Below are 15,394 nucleotides of genomic sequence, written 5' to 3'. Positions count from 1 at the left end.
TCTACTGCCAATATTTGTCTATTGAGATTGCATGGCTGTGTGCTTGATTTTATAGCCTGTCAGCAATGGGCGTGGCTGAAATATACGAATCCACTAATTTGAAGGGGTGTCCAGATACTTTTGTGTATATAATGTTGATAGGTAACCTCACACTGATTTTGGTGGAATTTTTCCCTGCACATGTACTCTGATGCTGGAATGTTATAATTGATTAAACCCTGGTGTTGGTCCTCGTTTTTAAAAATGTAGTATTTAGACTAAAATAGCATGTATTATACCACTGTTGTGCAAAGAAATAAACTAAAGCATCGTTAAATTATGTATTCGGCTCATATTTTGTGGAGAGGACTGGCAAAGTACAGCTAGGACCAGTGGCACTTATGGTGCACTTGAGTAACCTTACATTACAATAAGGAACATTGTATTTCTATCTTTGTTGGCTGGCTTGCCCTGACCTCGGTATGACTGCAGCGCCTAGAACAATGACGGTTTAGTATCTTTGTTTAGAAACTCTAGCTGTGTTCGAGAGGGTCAAACCCGTAATGTATCATGGGGAAATTGTGACTGACCGATTGATCTACAAATAATGATCAGTTATTTATGATGCAGGTCAGTCATTCAGAACAAGCCCTCTGCCTATAATCTACAGTAGGCGACCTGGAACAACGGGAGAAGGCAAGCCCGCATTTCTATGGAAACTGTAACGCAGGTGGGGAGAGGGGCCGCTGATGTTTGTGTTTGACAGTTAGCTACAGGTTGCTTTACACATTTGTAAGGTAAGTTTCTCGCCTCTACAGATAAAGTAGCAAACAAACTCGAAATAACGTGTTTGGTATTTAGGAATCTAATTATCTAAATATATACAGTCGGACTTTATTGTAAGTACGGTCATAATGCAAGATACTTGCTAGGATAGGTTGACCGTTCAGCTAGCAAGCGCCAGGGACGTGTTCAGCAGGACGTAACGTTTTGGAAGGTTCATATATAAATATGTACAACAAAAGAGTTTGGGCAGGGGTGTCAAACTTATTCCATGGAGGGTCAAGTGTCTGCAGGTTTTAGTTATTTCCTTTCAACTAAGGCCTAGACAACCAGGTGAGGGGAGCTCTTTACTAATTAACCTTAGTGACCTTAATTCATCAATTGACCTAGATATTTCGTGTGTATGTATTGATATGTAAGGTATCTGTGACGTTTTTAAATGTATGTAGTTATGTCCTTGAGCTGTTCTTATCAATTAATGTTCTGTTTTTTTGTCATGTTCTGTGAGGACCCCAGTTTCATGGGCTTTCGCAACAGCTAATGGGGATCCTAATAAAATAACAAGTGCAAGGGAGGAGCGAAAACCTGCATACACTCAGCCTACTGTGGAATGAGTTTGACACATGTTCCCTAAGGCTGTGTCACAGAGCTGGCTCCAGGCATAAGCGACAGAAATAGTTGCTTAGGGCCCCCGGCCTCTAGGGGGCCACAAACCCACCAAAAATATATTTCTTTTTCTTTTGGGGACTCAGTCGGGGTCTCAACTTACTATTGAGAGTAAGAATAGGATAATGCACCAGGTGCAATTTAGAATTTTGGTTGAACATCATTCAGCGTTTTTTCTCTTATGTCAGTCACTGACCGTCACTCAATTAGCCTTGTCAGCTAACCATTTTTAGGTTTGTAGTTAGTCTAGCCAGCTATCTAAACTTGTAGTAATCGTGGCCAAATACCGACCAGGCAAGCAGGGCACGTGCCCAGGGCCCTGACCTCCTGGGAGCCCCCATTGATTTTGTTAGTCATTCTCACTCAGATATCATAATAACATGTCATAAGTCATGGCAAAATGTGTATAATTACAGGAAATTAGCTTTAAAACTGCTAAATAAATTCTCCACCCCATTGGTAAAATGGATAGAATTACAGGAAATTAGCTGTGAAACTGAATTTTTTTTCTGTCTGCCCCATGGCAAAATGAGTACAATTGCATGAAATTTTTTAATGAAATTGCTACATTTTGTTTCAGCCCAATGGCAAAATGTTTAGAATTGCACTTTTTTCTCTCTGCTGTTGAGGGGGGCCACTAAAATGTTTTGCACCAAGGTGGGAGGGCCCCCAACCAAATCTTGCTTGAGGCCCCTAAAAGGCTAGAGCCGGCCCTGCTTTGTCACACAGCCCTAGCATTATGTTTAATTTATCTTTGTCTACAACATCACTCAACTGTACTAGACATCACTGAAATGTGTCAATGTTTTCGGCATCAAATCACACTGTATGCATGCAAATCAGCGATGCAAATGTATTACCTGCCTGCAGACTGCAGGTATCATGGCAGGGACGTCACGACATGATCGGGAGATGGCGGTGAACGCCAAAAAACAGCTGTCTGTATGCACAGACCCTGTGGATCGGCTGAGGATGCAGTGTCTCGCACGAGGCTCTTCTGGCATCAAGGGTCTGAGCAGGTGAGAGAGAGACCAGTATACTCTTATGTGAAGGGCACAGGTAATGGTTCTGTATCAAGTGATGAATTGCCCAGGTCATCAACATAAAATGTTTGATACAGTAGCAGTAGTGATTGATCAAACATCGTACTATAGGCAATCCTGTCAAGAAGGCTGTGTCAAGAAGACAGCTTTAGATTGGCTTCTAAGATGCAATGATTGTTTTGACAACGTAAACTCCAAGAAATGATTTTATTTTCTTCAACTGCCACCTATTTATATATTTTTTTGTCTTCAATGGTTTATCTGTCAGAACATTCAGGATCATGGATGATGACAACAACCGTACATTGGATGTGAAGGAGTTTATGAAGGGGCTTAATGACTACGGTGTCCTCATTGAGAAAGATGAGGCCATGACAATGTTTCAACGTTTTGACCGGGACAACAGTGGACTCATTGACTTTGATGAATTTCTCCTCACTCTCAGGGTAAATATGAGTGGTAGGGGTAAGCCTCTGAATTACATGATACATTTAATCATACTTACAGTGAGGGAAAAAGGTATTTGATCCCCTGCTGATTTTGTACGTTTGCCCACTGACAAAGAAATGAGCAGTCTATCATTTTAATGGTAGGTTTATTTGAACAGTGAGAGACAACAAAAAAATCCAGAAAAACGCAGGTCAAAAATGTTATAAAATGATTTGCATTTTAATGAGTGAAAAAAGTATTTGACCACCCGTCTGCAAAACATGACTTAGTACTTGGTGGCAAAACCCTTGTTGGCAATCAGAGGTCAGACGTTTATTGTAGTTGGCCACCAGGTTTGCACACATCTCAGGAGGGATTTTGTCCCACTCCTCTTTGCAGATCTTCTCATTAAGGTTTCGAGGCTGACGTTTGGCAACTCGAACCTTCAGCTCCCTCCACAGATTTTCTATGGGATTAAGGTCTGGAGACTGGCTAGGCCACTCCAGGACCTTAATGTGCTTCTTCTTGAGCCACTCCTTTGTTGCCTTGGCCGTGTGTTTTAGGTCATTGTCATGCTGGAATACCCATCCACGACCCATTTTCAATGCCCTGGCTGAGGGAAGGAGGTTCTCACCCAAAATTTGACGGTACATGGCCCCGTCCATCGTCCCTTTGATGCGGTGAAGTTGTCCTGTCCCCTTAGCAGAAAAACACCCCCAAAGCATAATGTTTCCACCTCCATGTTTGACGGTGGGGATGGTGTTTTTGGGGTCATAGGCAGCATTCCTCCTCCTCCAAACACGGCTAGTTGAGTTGATTCCAAAGAGTTCCATTTTGGTCTCATCTGACCACAACACATTCACCCAGTTGTCCTCTGAATCATTCAGATGTTCATTGGCAAACTTCAGACGGGCATGTATATGTGCTTTCTTGAGCAGGGGGACCTTGCGGGCGCTGCAGGATTTCAGTCCTTCATGGCGTAGTGTGTTACCAATTGTTTTCTAGGTGACTATGGTCCCAGCTGCCTTGAGATCATTGACAAGATCCTCCCGTGTAGGTCTGGGCTGATTCCTCACCGTTCTCGTGATCATTGCAACTCCATGAGGTGAGATCTTGCATGGAGCCCCAGGCCGAGGGATATTGACAGTTCTTTTGTGTTTCTTCCATTTGCGAATAATCGCAACAACTGTTGTCACCTTCTCACCAAGCTGCTTGGCGATGGTCTTGTAGCCCATTCCAGCCTTGTGTAGGTCTACAGTCTTGTCCCTGACATCCTTGGAGAGCTCCTTGGTCTTGACCATGGTGGAGAGTTTGGAATCTGATTGATTGATTGCTTCTGTGGACATGTGTCTTTTATACAGGTAACAAACTGAGATTAGGAGCACTCCCCTTAAGAGTGTGCTCCTAATCTCAGCTCGTTACCTGTATAAAAGACACCTGGGAGCCAGAAATCTTTCTGATTGTGAGGGGGTCAAATACTTATTTCCCTCATTAAAATGCAAATCAATTTATAACATTTTTGATATGCGTTTTTCTAGATTTTTTTGTTGTTATTCTGTCTCTCACTGTTCAAATAAACCTACCATTAAAATTATAGACTGATCATTTCTTTGTCAGTGGGCAAACGTACAAAATCAGCAGGGGATCAAATACTTTTTTAATCTGTGAATTCTGTCCATTATTTCTGGTTGTGCTGGTTATGATCACAGCCCCCGATGTCCAATGCCAGGAAGGAGGTGATCATGCAGGCCTTTAGGAAGCTGGATAAGACTGGTGACGGGGTAATCACTATTGAAGATCTGAGTGGGGTTTACAACGCCAAGTACCACCCCAAATATCAAAACGGGGAGTGGACAGAGGAGCAAGTATTCCGCAAATTCCTGGACAGCTTCGACTCTCCTTACGACAAGGACGGAAAGGTAATACTGGTAACATCACACCATACTGACCTGGTCACTTTCAGGCCTTGGGTTTGTAAAATATGGAAATGTTGGACAGAGGTTATAGTGGTCTTATCAGAGGAGGCTGGTGGGAGGAGCTATAGGAGCACAGGCTCATTGTAACGGATGGAATGGAATTAATGGAATGGAGTAAAATGTGGTTTTCATGTTTTTTGTTGTTGTATTTTTTAGTTTTTTTAGGGGGTGGATCAGCTTTAATATTGCGGATTGATTGGTGCTTCCATCAATGTAATTGGGGTAAATAAACACTACTGTTCCAAAGTTTGGGGTCACTTAGAAATGTCCTTGTTTTTGAAAGAAAAGCAACTTTTTTGTCCATTTAAAATAACATCAAATTGATCAGAAAATACAGTGTAGACATTGTTAATGTTGTAAAAGACTATTGTAGCTGGAAACGGTAGATATTTTTTCATGGAATATCTACATAGACGTACAGAGGCCCATTATCAGCAACCATCACTCTTGTGTTCCAATGGCACGTTGTGTTAGCTAATCCAAGTTTATCATTTTAAAAGGCTAATTGATCATTAGAAAACCCTTTTGCAATTATGATTAAAGAAGCAATCCTGATTATTCTGACAATCCTGATTAAAGAAGCAATAAAACTGGCCTTCTTTAGACTAGTTGAATAACTGGAGCATCAGCATTTGTGGGATTCGATGACAGGCTCAAACTCTTCTGAAACTTGTCAGTCTATTCTTATTCTGAGAAATGAAGGCTATTCCATGCGAGAAATTGCCAATGCTGTGTACCACTCCCATCACAGAACAGCGCGAACTGGCTCTAACCAGAATAGAAAGAGGAGTGGGATGCCCCGGTGCACAACTGAGCAAGAGGACAAGTACATTAGAGTGTCTAGTTTGAGAAACAGACGTCTCACAAGTCCTCAACTGGTAGCTTCATTAAATAGTATCCTCAAAACACCGGTCTCAACGTCAACAGTGAAGAGGCGACTCCAGGATGCTGGCCTTCTAGGAAGAGTTGCAAAGAAAAAATGAAATAACTCCACCAGTCCTATTTATGATATAATTTACAAAGATTATACTCTTTTTTTTTTTATGTTATTGAAAAATTACGTTTTTTTTAATCAATTAGTGTATTTGAGTTTAACCACAACATTGTTGTATTATTTGTTCTGTCTTTTAAGGTGGATTAAACTGAAATTGCAACCAACTTTCTATGGCTTGTTTAAAAAATAACAATATTTTGGAGATTTTGTTTTAAAATAACTGAAAGTAAGCGGTTGTAATCTGGATAAAGGGGAAAAGGCCATTCTTGAACATGGGGTGAGTCATTCTTACTAATTTACTAGAGAACCATTTTGGATTGAAGTATAACTTTTGTATGACTGATGCCTTTAGTGAGAGGTATAATGCTTTACTATTTCATCATTTCTGCCCTCAGAATTCATATTCATTATATAAATACGCCCTTTTAATTTTGTCTGACTTGCCATTACAAATAAAATTCAATATTTTTCCTCATATAATTTAAAAAGCAGGTCGCTAGGTGTAGGCAAAACCATACGCAAATAGGTAATATGTGATATGACTAAAGAGTTAATCAGTGTGATTTTTCCACAAATAGACAGGTATTTTCCTTTCCATGGTAGCAAGATCTTATCTATTTTTGCTAACTTTCTATAAACATTTATTGGAGTGAGATCATTTCTTTCTTTTGGGATATGTATACTGAGTATGTCCACATCACCGTCATACCATTTTATTGGTAAACTACACGGTAATCCAATACGTAATATTGTACACTTATCAGAATTTGGTTTTAATCCAGAGAGGTTAGAAAAAGTATCTAGGATCCTCTAAGAGGCTGTGGAGGGATTCTAATTGTAGATTTAAAAGAAAACATGAATCATCAGTGTACAATGACACCTTTGTTTTTAAGCCATGGATTTCTAATCCCTTAATATTATTGTTGTTAATTTTAACAGCAAACATTTTGATGGCAATAATAAATAGGTGTGCCGATAGTGGACAACCTTGTTTTACTCCTCTTGACAGATTAAAACTTTCTGAGATGTAGCCATTATTTACTATTTTACACCTAGGGTTACTATACATAACTTTAACCCATTTTATAAGAGATTCTCCGAAATTGAAATATTCCAGGCATTTATATATAAACTGCAGTTGTACTTTATCAAAAGCCTTTTCAAAGTCAGCTATGAAAACCAGGCCTGGTTTCCCAGATATTTCATAGTGTTCTATTGTTTCCAGTACTTGTCTTATATTATCTCCAATGTATCGTCCATGTAAAAAAAATGATTAGGATGAATAATATCTGACAAAACATTTTTAATTCTATGCGCTAAGCATTTAGCTATCATTTTTGCATCACAACACTGAAGTGTAAGAGGCCTCCAATTTTTTAAATGGACTGGAGCTTTATATATACCACCTGGATCCTGTTTCAGTAATACTGAAATCAGACCTTCTTGTTGAGTGTCCGATAATCTACCATTTATATAGGAGTGGTTAAAACATGCTAATAATGGTCCTCTGAGTATATCAAAACAAGTTTGGTATTCCTCCCCAGGTATGCCATCCAGCCCTGGAGTTTTCCCGGACTTAAAGACTTTAATTGCATCAAGAAGTTCCTCCTCTGTAATTTTGCCTTCACATGAGTCTTTCTGTACAGATGTTAATTTTATATTATTAATAGGAAAAAATCCATAGAATTAGCTTCGGTTAGTTGAGATGGAAGAGACTGAAATGAAAACATATGCTTAAAGTACTTTACTTCCTCTTTCAAAATATCATTCAGTGGATCATGAGTGACTCCATAATTTGTAACAAGTTTCAGTACATTTATTTTGGGAGCATTTTTATGTTGAAGATTGGGGAAAAATGCACCAAATTATTTTTCATATTCCATCCAGTTCGCTTTATTTTTATAATATATTACACTTGATCTTTCTTGAATAAGTTCCTCCATTTATTTTTAATTTTTCCTCTAACTTGCTTTGAGCCTCTTATGGTACAGTTTTTATTGCTATCTATCTGTACTGTTAGTCCTTCCATTTCCTGTGTTAATATGGACTCTTTTGACCTAAATTGCTTTTATTTTATAGATGAGTACTGAATTGCATGGCCTCTAAAGGCACATTTAAAAGTGTCCCATATAATAAGGGGATCTGCTGTACCTGTGTTACGTCGGAAAAGTCAGTTGTAAATTCTTCTGTCCTAGTTAAAAACAAGTTGTAATCCAGTAAACTTTGATTCAATTTCCAATATCCTCGCCATGTGGAAATTCTGTAAGAGTAATGTATATGCCAGTTATCTGATGGTCCAACCGCATTCTGTCCCCATCAACACTTTTTAAACTTTTGGTACCAGAGAGAATGACATAAGAAAGTAATCAAGATGACTAACTTGATTAAGCCTCTGCCATGTATATCTTACTTATTATTATTATAAAAAAATTTAAAATTAAAATTATGTTTGATGTGTTTGATAACGTTGCATTTATTCCATTCAAACCATTACAATGAACCCGTCCTCCTATAGCTCCTCCCACCAGCCTCCTCTGGGTCTTACTATCATCCACATCTACTGTAGTGTAAACCTATACTGCTAAACTTACAGCCTGTACATTATTCAGTCAGATATGAATTAGATTATCTGGACGCGTGAGACATTTCTTAGGCTCCTGACATTTACAATACTGCATATCTGTGGAACCATCTTAAACTGTGTCATATCATGTCTTATTTCTGGAACATATTAGGTCACACAAGAAGAGTATGAATTGCTATACAGGCGTGAGATCCTCCATTGATATGGATATCTACTTCATTATCACGATGAAAAGTGCCTGGAAACTTATTAACTAATGTCTTCTTGAGTCAATGTTTAGGGTAAAGACTAAAGAGCACTTAATCCTGGGATATGGACGGCAGAGGTCACATTTTATTTGGATAGTCATGATCTACAGATGGTCACATTATCAACAAACTATATGTTGATAAGCAACTGCTTGCTAAGGTTACGGTTAGACTTAGAATGAGGGTTAGGGTAAGGGTTAAGTTTAGGGTTAGGATAAGAGTTAAGGTAAGGGTTAGTTAGGGTTAGTTGATAGTTATTTGAAATGTGACAATTATTCAACATCTACTGAACATCGACAAACCATCTACTAAATATAGTGTTACCATGGAAGATGTCATGGTATATATTTTCACTTGTCTTTCTAGATGCAGTAGTTTAGTGGGGTGTAACTCTCTACTTTCAATTCTTTAGGGCTGTCCTCAAGGTGTTTACACTGCTCTTAGCCATTTTGTGTCTTTAGGCCTGTTTCTCAAAGCTGTCAAACTGTTACAGTGCAACATGTATGTTTCTTAGTAGTACAATTCTAGTAGAACTGGTAGCTTGGTGGAGCTGTTTCTCACTGTCAGCCAGCAGATGTCAAGGTTTTGTTTTGTCTCTGGTTAGATATTGCACCTTAGTCGCAAGATGAACTAAGCATTTAGATGTTAGCTGAAAATGTCTGAATCTGCACTGAAGAACAAGTATTGATGAGGGAAACAAAAGGTTGTGACACTCAACTCTCCCACAACATTGTCTGTCCCATTCACCTCTGTTTTTCAGTGTTCAGCCTTATCAGGGTTATGGTGAGTTTCTGTCTCTATCTGACACTGATGGTGTGGACTGGTTCAGTAAGCGCTGTCTGTCTGACACATTACATTTACATTTACATGACATCCTTCCCTTCTGCAGGTCACCATGGAGGAGTTTCTCAACTACTACTGCGGAGTCAGCGCCTCCATCGATAGTGATGTCTATTTCATTCTCATGATGAAAAATGCATGGAAATTGTGAGTTTTAAGTTGATAACTTTATGATGATTTTTGATGGACAGTTTTTCAAGGTGCCTTAAACAAATATTTCATTATGGAAATCATGTTGACAAACGAATATTAATAATGTCCCAATGATATGCAAATGATTATGAATGACTTGTAAATATTTAGTGCTATGTAAAAAGATGTATTTTAATTATACAGTCACTCTCTCCAGAAACAACCAATATTCTGTATTGTAGAAATTGAAATGTGATGTATCTGGACATCTGTGGTCCACAGTTCCAATGTTAGATACATCTTTAGAAAGACACGGGAAATCATAAAGACTGATAAATCAAAGTACAGTCATTTCAGGAGATGATGAATGCAGAGTAAATGATACAACTGCATTTGTTTGTGGAATGAACCTGTTTAATAAAAATGTTAAACACAAAATATAACAACATGGTCATTTCTACACAGATAATGCTGTCACATTTGTCAGATTAAAATATACAAATACCGGATCGGTACAGATTTTGTACAGTAAAATAAAAACAAAGCAGTAACTTGCCGATGATGACTTTATGTTTAATGCTCTGCTAAAGTCTCACAAAGTGTTCAAGAAAATAATAAAGCATTGAAAACTATAATATATGATAGTACATAGTATAGTATAATACATCCAAGTCAGTGTAAAAGAAATAACATACCGGTAACTGTGCAGGAAATACAATCACTTATGTGCAATTTTTTTTAAACACAATGACAAACAAACACATAAGCTGTGATTAAATTATGTATAGAATGTGTAGAGGAATTGACATTCTAGGGGCTCTATTCAATCCGTATCACTGAAGCGTTACATATTGCGCAATAGAAATGAAAGGGTAATTTCCGATTGAGCCGACATATGCAACGTTTACCATGAATGCAGTCTCCGATAACGCAGGAACACTGCCTTTATATTTCATTCATGCTGTAACATTGAACTTCCGCAATACGGATTGAATAGAGCCCTAGGTTTGTTTAGCAGCTGTTGTCATGGTAAAGAGTATCTCTGTGATATGAAGCAGCAGTATGTATAACGCCAAGGTGTCAGTATACCGACGGGGTTAATATAGTATGGGATGTGCAAACACAGAAAGGATAATAAGGGAGGTGCAGCGTTGTATTTCAAGTTGTTTAAGTCCTCCCTTGTCTTGTTTCTTAGCAACAAGCAACAGATTAATAACTCAAAACCAAACAAACACAATGAGGATGATTCCTGTTCTGTCTCCTATCATTTGTAAATAACATGTGCATTGAGTTCTGCTAGTCTCTTGTGATACTGGGAGTCAGTGGATAGTCAGTTTGAGTCACGGTGAATTAAATAGACTTCAAATAAAAGCAGCCAAAGTCACTCAGAGTAAGAATGTAATAAGCAGCTATAATTCATCTTGAATAGATAATTCCGTCTGTCTGTCTCGCTCCCTCTCTGTCTGTCTGTCTCTCCATCTCTCTCTCACTGGATCTGATAGAAACTAGACATGGTGACATAAGCCTCATCCTTGCCTCCTTGCTGAGTAGCACCTAGCCCCTCAGGACCAATGTTACTATCACTGTTGTCTGTCTCCACGCTCTCAAAGTCACTCCTCAGATCCAGGATCCCCACGGTGGAGCCACTGTTCCCACTGCTCCCCGCCCCACCGTTGAGGTGCACTCCTGGGGACTCGCACCTAAGCAGTATGGTCTCCGACCCTCCACTACTGGTGGTATGGCAGGACGTCGTATCCCCATCACGCTCTTGAATGAGGCATTGATCTTTGACCTCAGCGAGTCGATGGGAGTCAGAGTCAGAGGGTAGGGAGGTAAGGTCTTGCTCCTTGTCCGGCTCCACCAGCTGGATGTTGAGGTCACTGAACACCTCGGGGTTAAAGCTCACAGGTGGGCCCTGCTGGGTCAAAGGAAAGAGACGGAATTAAACAATATCCTCATAACTTATTATGGCCATTATCGTTCACTGTCTAGTGCATATCAGAGGACTTACCTTCATTGGCTCATAGGTCTGGGCGATCTGGAGCAGTGTGTGTTTGGGATGTGGAATGCTTGGCCATATGAAGGAATGTATTCTGTGAAGACAGAGAGACATCCAGAGGATGACATGGAGGACATGCACACACACACACAAAATATGATGTGCAAAGGAAAAGGAGATCAATTTGATACTCACTGTTTCCCCCAGAAAAGACCAACTGCCAAAGTAACCAACAGCAGAGCAGCAATGGGCACAATGAGAGAATAGGAAAGCACCTGCACGTCTGTCTCTGTGGGGAAGTGGGAGAGAGATGATGCATGTGACTCACATTTCCTGTACCTTGCTCTATCACTTCCACCTAACTGCACAGTCCAGATATCATGCTATGCTTTTTAGATACAAGTCCTTTTTTACCTGTGTTGGTGCTGAAACTGATAGAGGTGCTCCACTCACTCCAGCTGCCATCAAAGTACCCCCCGCTTGGCTTGGCTCGAACCTTGACATGATACTCTGTGTTCTTATGGAGGTAGTCGTCCCCCTCGATGATCAGAGGCTGATAGGTTATGTTTTTAACCTTTGAACAGGGTACACCGTAAAAGAAGAACAAGACAATAAGACACCTTCCTAATATTTAGTTGCACCCCCTTTTGCCCTCAGAACAGCCTCAATTGAATGATATTCTCTGATGAAGGTCGAATGAACGAAAGCTTAGCCTCTATTAAAATAAATCTGTCTGGAAGTGTGCAGAGACTTTTTCCTGTTTCTCCAGTTTTTCATTTTGCCTCCTGCACCTTCACTAATCAGTTTTGAGTGTGTGGTAGATTCTGCCTATTCTGATTCAATGATATGGAAATTATGGTAATATAATTAAGCTTTTGCATCCACAAATCCAAGAAAAATTGGCTTTTGGCGATTGTACCAGAGTATTTTTGACACTCCAGATGCGAAGTTGGAACAGTTGATTGCTGGGTTTCAGGTAATCCTTCAGGTATGGATTCCCAATGTATATAAGAGCCCGGTTGGAGCTCCTCACAAATGTGGCATTCACCACCCAAGGACTCCTGGGTTTAACTGAAACATAATGATTGACAAGAAAGACAGGATAAGTGTTAAGGGCAATTGAGTGCCAACTAAAGGCTATCAATTGATAGGTGTCATGTAAAAATGCCTCATGTTACTTTCGTTCAAACCATAGGGTGAGAAGGTATGAAATTATGATAACTTACTTATTTTTTCCAAACTCATTGTTTTCCAAAATGTGCCACCTCGTTTTATTTGAACGGTGAGATTATACGATTTCAGAGTGTCCAGGTCCGTAAATGTGACATTATTCCCCTTCTCTTTCAAACAGCGTTGCTTTTTGTAATCTGTGTAGCTGTAAACATGTTAATAAAATCACATTACCAATAAATAATTTGTTAATCCATTTGAGGATTTTACACATCGGGATATCTGAATATGCAGTAAGGGTGTTCTTCCACCCATGATATTTGTCCTTTGTGTTGTATAAGCTCCTAACTAACACAACTGATGTTCAGTGGTCTTCTAGGAGGTTTATTACCAAAGACTCATGGCTTTTATGTCCTCCATTTCATCATCATCATCGGTGTCATCATCAAGGTGGCAGGTTAGGCTGTTTGCTGCCGAGACACTGAGATGAGAGGTGCAGAGTATTCTGGGTTCTGGAAGGGAAAGGAAACAAAACAAAACAATTTCAGTGGTTTGGATGGGGTCAACAGCAGCAAACCTTTTGTCAAATACATTTTGGTACAGAATGAGAATGAACAGTTAATGTTGCACCATCACTGTGTTGGACACAAATAATGCACTTAGACTTCAGGATTAAATCAGTGAATCATTTAAATAGAACTCTTAAAGAGGAATGGCAGCTCACCATTGTCAACCAATTCTTCTCCACTTTGAGAGTGCACCAGAACCGGGAGCATGAGTAAGGCAATCCATAGGCTGTATGCCATTTCTCACAAAGCAGTCACACTAATGTAAGATGTAGTGCCCCCAGATACAGAGGTGAGACTCTGGCGCACACACACACAAGGAACTCAAAATATCTCAGCTGTCTCACTCAACTGTCAGTATAAATATGACAGAGAGCAGAAAACAGAGAGAGGGAGGGAGGAAGAGAGAGAGAGGGAGGAAGAGACACACACACAGAGAGAGAGAGCGAGAGAGACAGACAGAGAGAGAGAGGGAGGAAGAGAGACACACACACAGAGAGAGACAGAGAGAGAGGAGGAAGAGAGACACACACAGAGAGAGAGAGAGAGGGAGGAAGAGAGACACACACACAGAGAGAGAGACAGAGAGAAAAAAAATTGGAATGACCTATTCAAGATTAGAGCTGCTTATTGCATTCTTACTCTGAGTGACATTGGCTGAGATTTTGAGGCGACAGTACAAAATGTCACCTTTTATTTGAGGGTATTTTCACATATAATAGTATTAGTAGTTTATTAGAATCCCCATTAGTTACAGCCAAAGCTGTTTAGAAATGAAAAGCTGCTCAGGAATGAAAGCACTTTATGTATCTAGTCATAAGTATTTAGACAAAGTCTCTTATATTTTTATTAAAGTAGTCAAATGTTTAGTATTTGGTCCCATATTCATAGCACACAATGACTACATCAAGCTTGTGACTCAACAAACTTGTTGGATGTATTTGCAGTTTGTTTTGGTAGTGTTTCAGATTATGTTGTGCCCAAGAATATAATGTTTTAGAACTTCTATTATGGATGCTTACGGATAATCATGAATAACTCATGAATAATAATGAGTGAGAAAGTTACAGAGGCATAAATATCAAACCCCCCAATGAATGCTAACCTTCCCTGTTATCGGTAATGGTGAGAGCTATAGCATGTCTTGGGGGTATGATCTTTGTGCCTCTGTAACAATTATCGGGTAAATGTTTCAGCAATGGGCAGGATAACCTTAACTCTAATTTAAAGATTATTATTATCATATTATGAGCACACTATTCTCAGGGATATAATGGGCTCACCCTTTGAAGTTTTATCTGGGTTTGTGCCATGGCACCAGATCACATTCTTATGAGAGAATTTCAGAGAATTGCTTGTGGAGGTGGAGGAAGCCAACTCAAGCAGTGCTCTAAGCATTACAATATGAGCAAGGCTTGCTGTTATGGACACATTGTATACTGTATTTACACAGACAGAAGAATATATAACCTTTTTCATTCAAACACTTTTTTAATAGAGTAAGGATCTGGTCATTTGAACATTAGAATAATTTTCAGTTTTCTTTGCTGTTGTGAAACAACCTGAGACATACATGCATTTAACAAGAATATATTCTTCCTGCTATTGTACCAACAACCATGAAGAGAAAAACAAACCAGTAACCTATACAAAACACTTCCTGTCTACTCAAATGAACTGTTTTGGTTTCAAATGAAGCCAGAAGGTACTCATCTTACTCAACACTAACCTTATCATTGAACAAGAGTTTGAAAAAAAGGAGCATTTACCACAAAGTTTGTAGAAATGTTCAAACCATTTCCCATTACAGGATGTTGTGAGAATGACTTTACATTTATGCTTGTTTCAACAGGTTTCAGTATTAAAATGACAAGGTTCCATTGCATTGGTGATATGACCAATGTGTCCTGTAACGTGACAGGAAAGGAAAACCCCTTACTCTGTTAACCATTTCCCTGTTATGGAAAACTTTTGGGGTATTCTGA

At 39.3% G+C, this 15,394-nt stretch overlaps 2 protein-coding genes across 3 annotated transcripts; one reads left to right on the top strand and one right to left on the bottom strand.

Annotated features, from left to right (window-relative positions):
* The first annotated feature begins 465 nt into the window (after window positions 1-465).
* On the top strand, window positions 466-10,117 carry LOC106568166 (calcyphosin-like protein). Its single transcript, XM_014138254.2, has 5 exons — window positions 466-776; window positions 2,299-2,447; window positions 2,740-2,917; window positions 4,610-4,819; window positions 9,592-10,117. Exons 2-5 carry the CDS (start codon window positions 2,311-2,313, stop codon window positions 9,691-9,693), a joined length of 627 nt encoding a protein of 208 aa, XP_013993729.1. The 5' UTR covers window positions 466-776; window positions 2,299-2,310; the 3' UTR covers window positions 9,694-10,117.
* Window positions 10,118-10,226: 109 nt separating this feature from the next.
* On the bottom strand, window positions 10,227-13,867 carry LOC106568165 (interleukin-7 receptor subunit alpha). 2 transcript variants are annotated; one of them, XM_014138252.2, is made up of 8 exons: window positions 13,568-13,867; window positions 13,235-13,355; window positions 12,900-13,048; window positions 12,593-12,744; window positions 12,088-12,247; window positions 11,869-11,962; window positions 11,686-11,767; window positions 10,227-11,592 (listed from the first exon to the last, which is right to left on the bottom strand). In XM_014138252.2, exons 1-8 carry the CDS (start codon window positions 13,647-13,649, stop codon window positions 11,161-11,163), a joined length of 1,272 nt encoding a protein of 423 aa, XP_013993727.1. In that variant the 5' UTR covers window positions 13,650-13,867; the 3' UTR covers window positions 10,227-11,160. The 2 variants fall into 2 exon arrangements, with proteins under 2 accessions (XP_013993727.1, XP_013993728.1); XM_014138253.2 differs by having other exon boundaries at window positions 10,227-11,589.
* Between the last annotated feature and the right edge of the window lie 1,527 nt (window positions 13,868-15,394).

This window comes from Salmo salar, chromosome ssa13 (genome assembly GCF_905237065.1).
Source record: "Salmo salar chromosome ssa13, Ssal_v3.1, whole genome shotgun sequence".
Taxonomy (NCBI): Eukaryota; Metazoa; Chordata; class Actinopteri; order Salmoniformes; family Salmonidae; genus Salmo; species Salmo salar.
The sequence above is the reverse complement of the archived record's forward strand: the minus strand, read 5'-3'. Positions and strand labels throughout refer to the sequence as shown.

Bases quoted from the DNA above. Each gene is read 5' to 3' on its own strand.
- LOC106568166 (XM_014138254.2), top strand. From the start codon at position 2,311: ATGGCAGGGACGTCACGACATGATCGGGAGATGGCGGTGAACGCCAAA. The intron at 2,448-2,739 runs GTGAGAGAGAGA...TTTATCTGTCAG, and splicing joins GGCATCAAGGGTCTGAGCAG to AACATTCAGGATCATGGATG. The intron at 2,918-4,609 runs GTAAATATGAGT...TTATGATCACAG, and splicing joins AATTTCTCCTCACTCTCAGG to CCCCCGATGTCCAATGCCAG.
- LOC106568165 (XM_014138252.2), bottom strand. From the start codon at position 13,649: ATGGCATACAGCCTATGGATTGCCTTACTCATGCTCCCGGTTCTGGTG. The intron at 13,049-13,234 runs GTAATAAACCTC...ACATGTTTACAG, and splicing joins ATAAAAGCCATGAGTCTTTG to CTACACAGATTACAAAAAGC. The intron at 11,593-11,685 runs GTAAGTCCTCTG...CCTTTGACCCAG, and splicing joins AGACCTATGAGCCAATGAAG to CAGGGCCCACCTGTGAGCTT.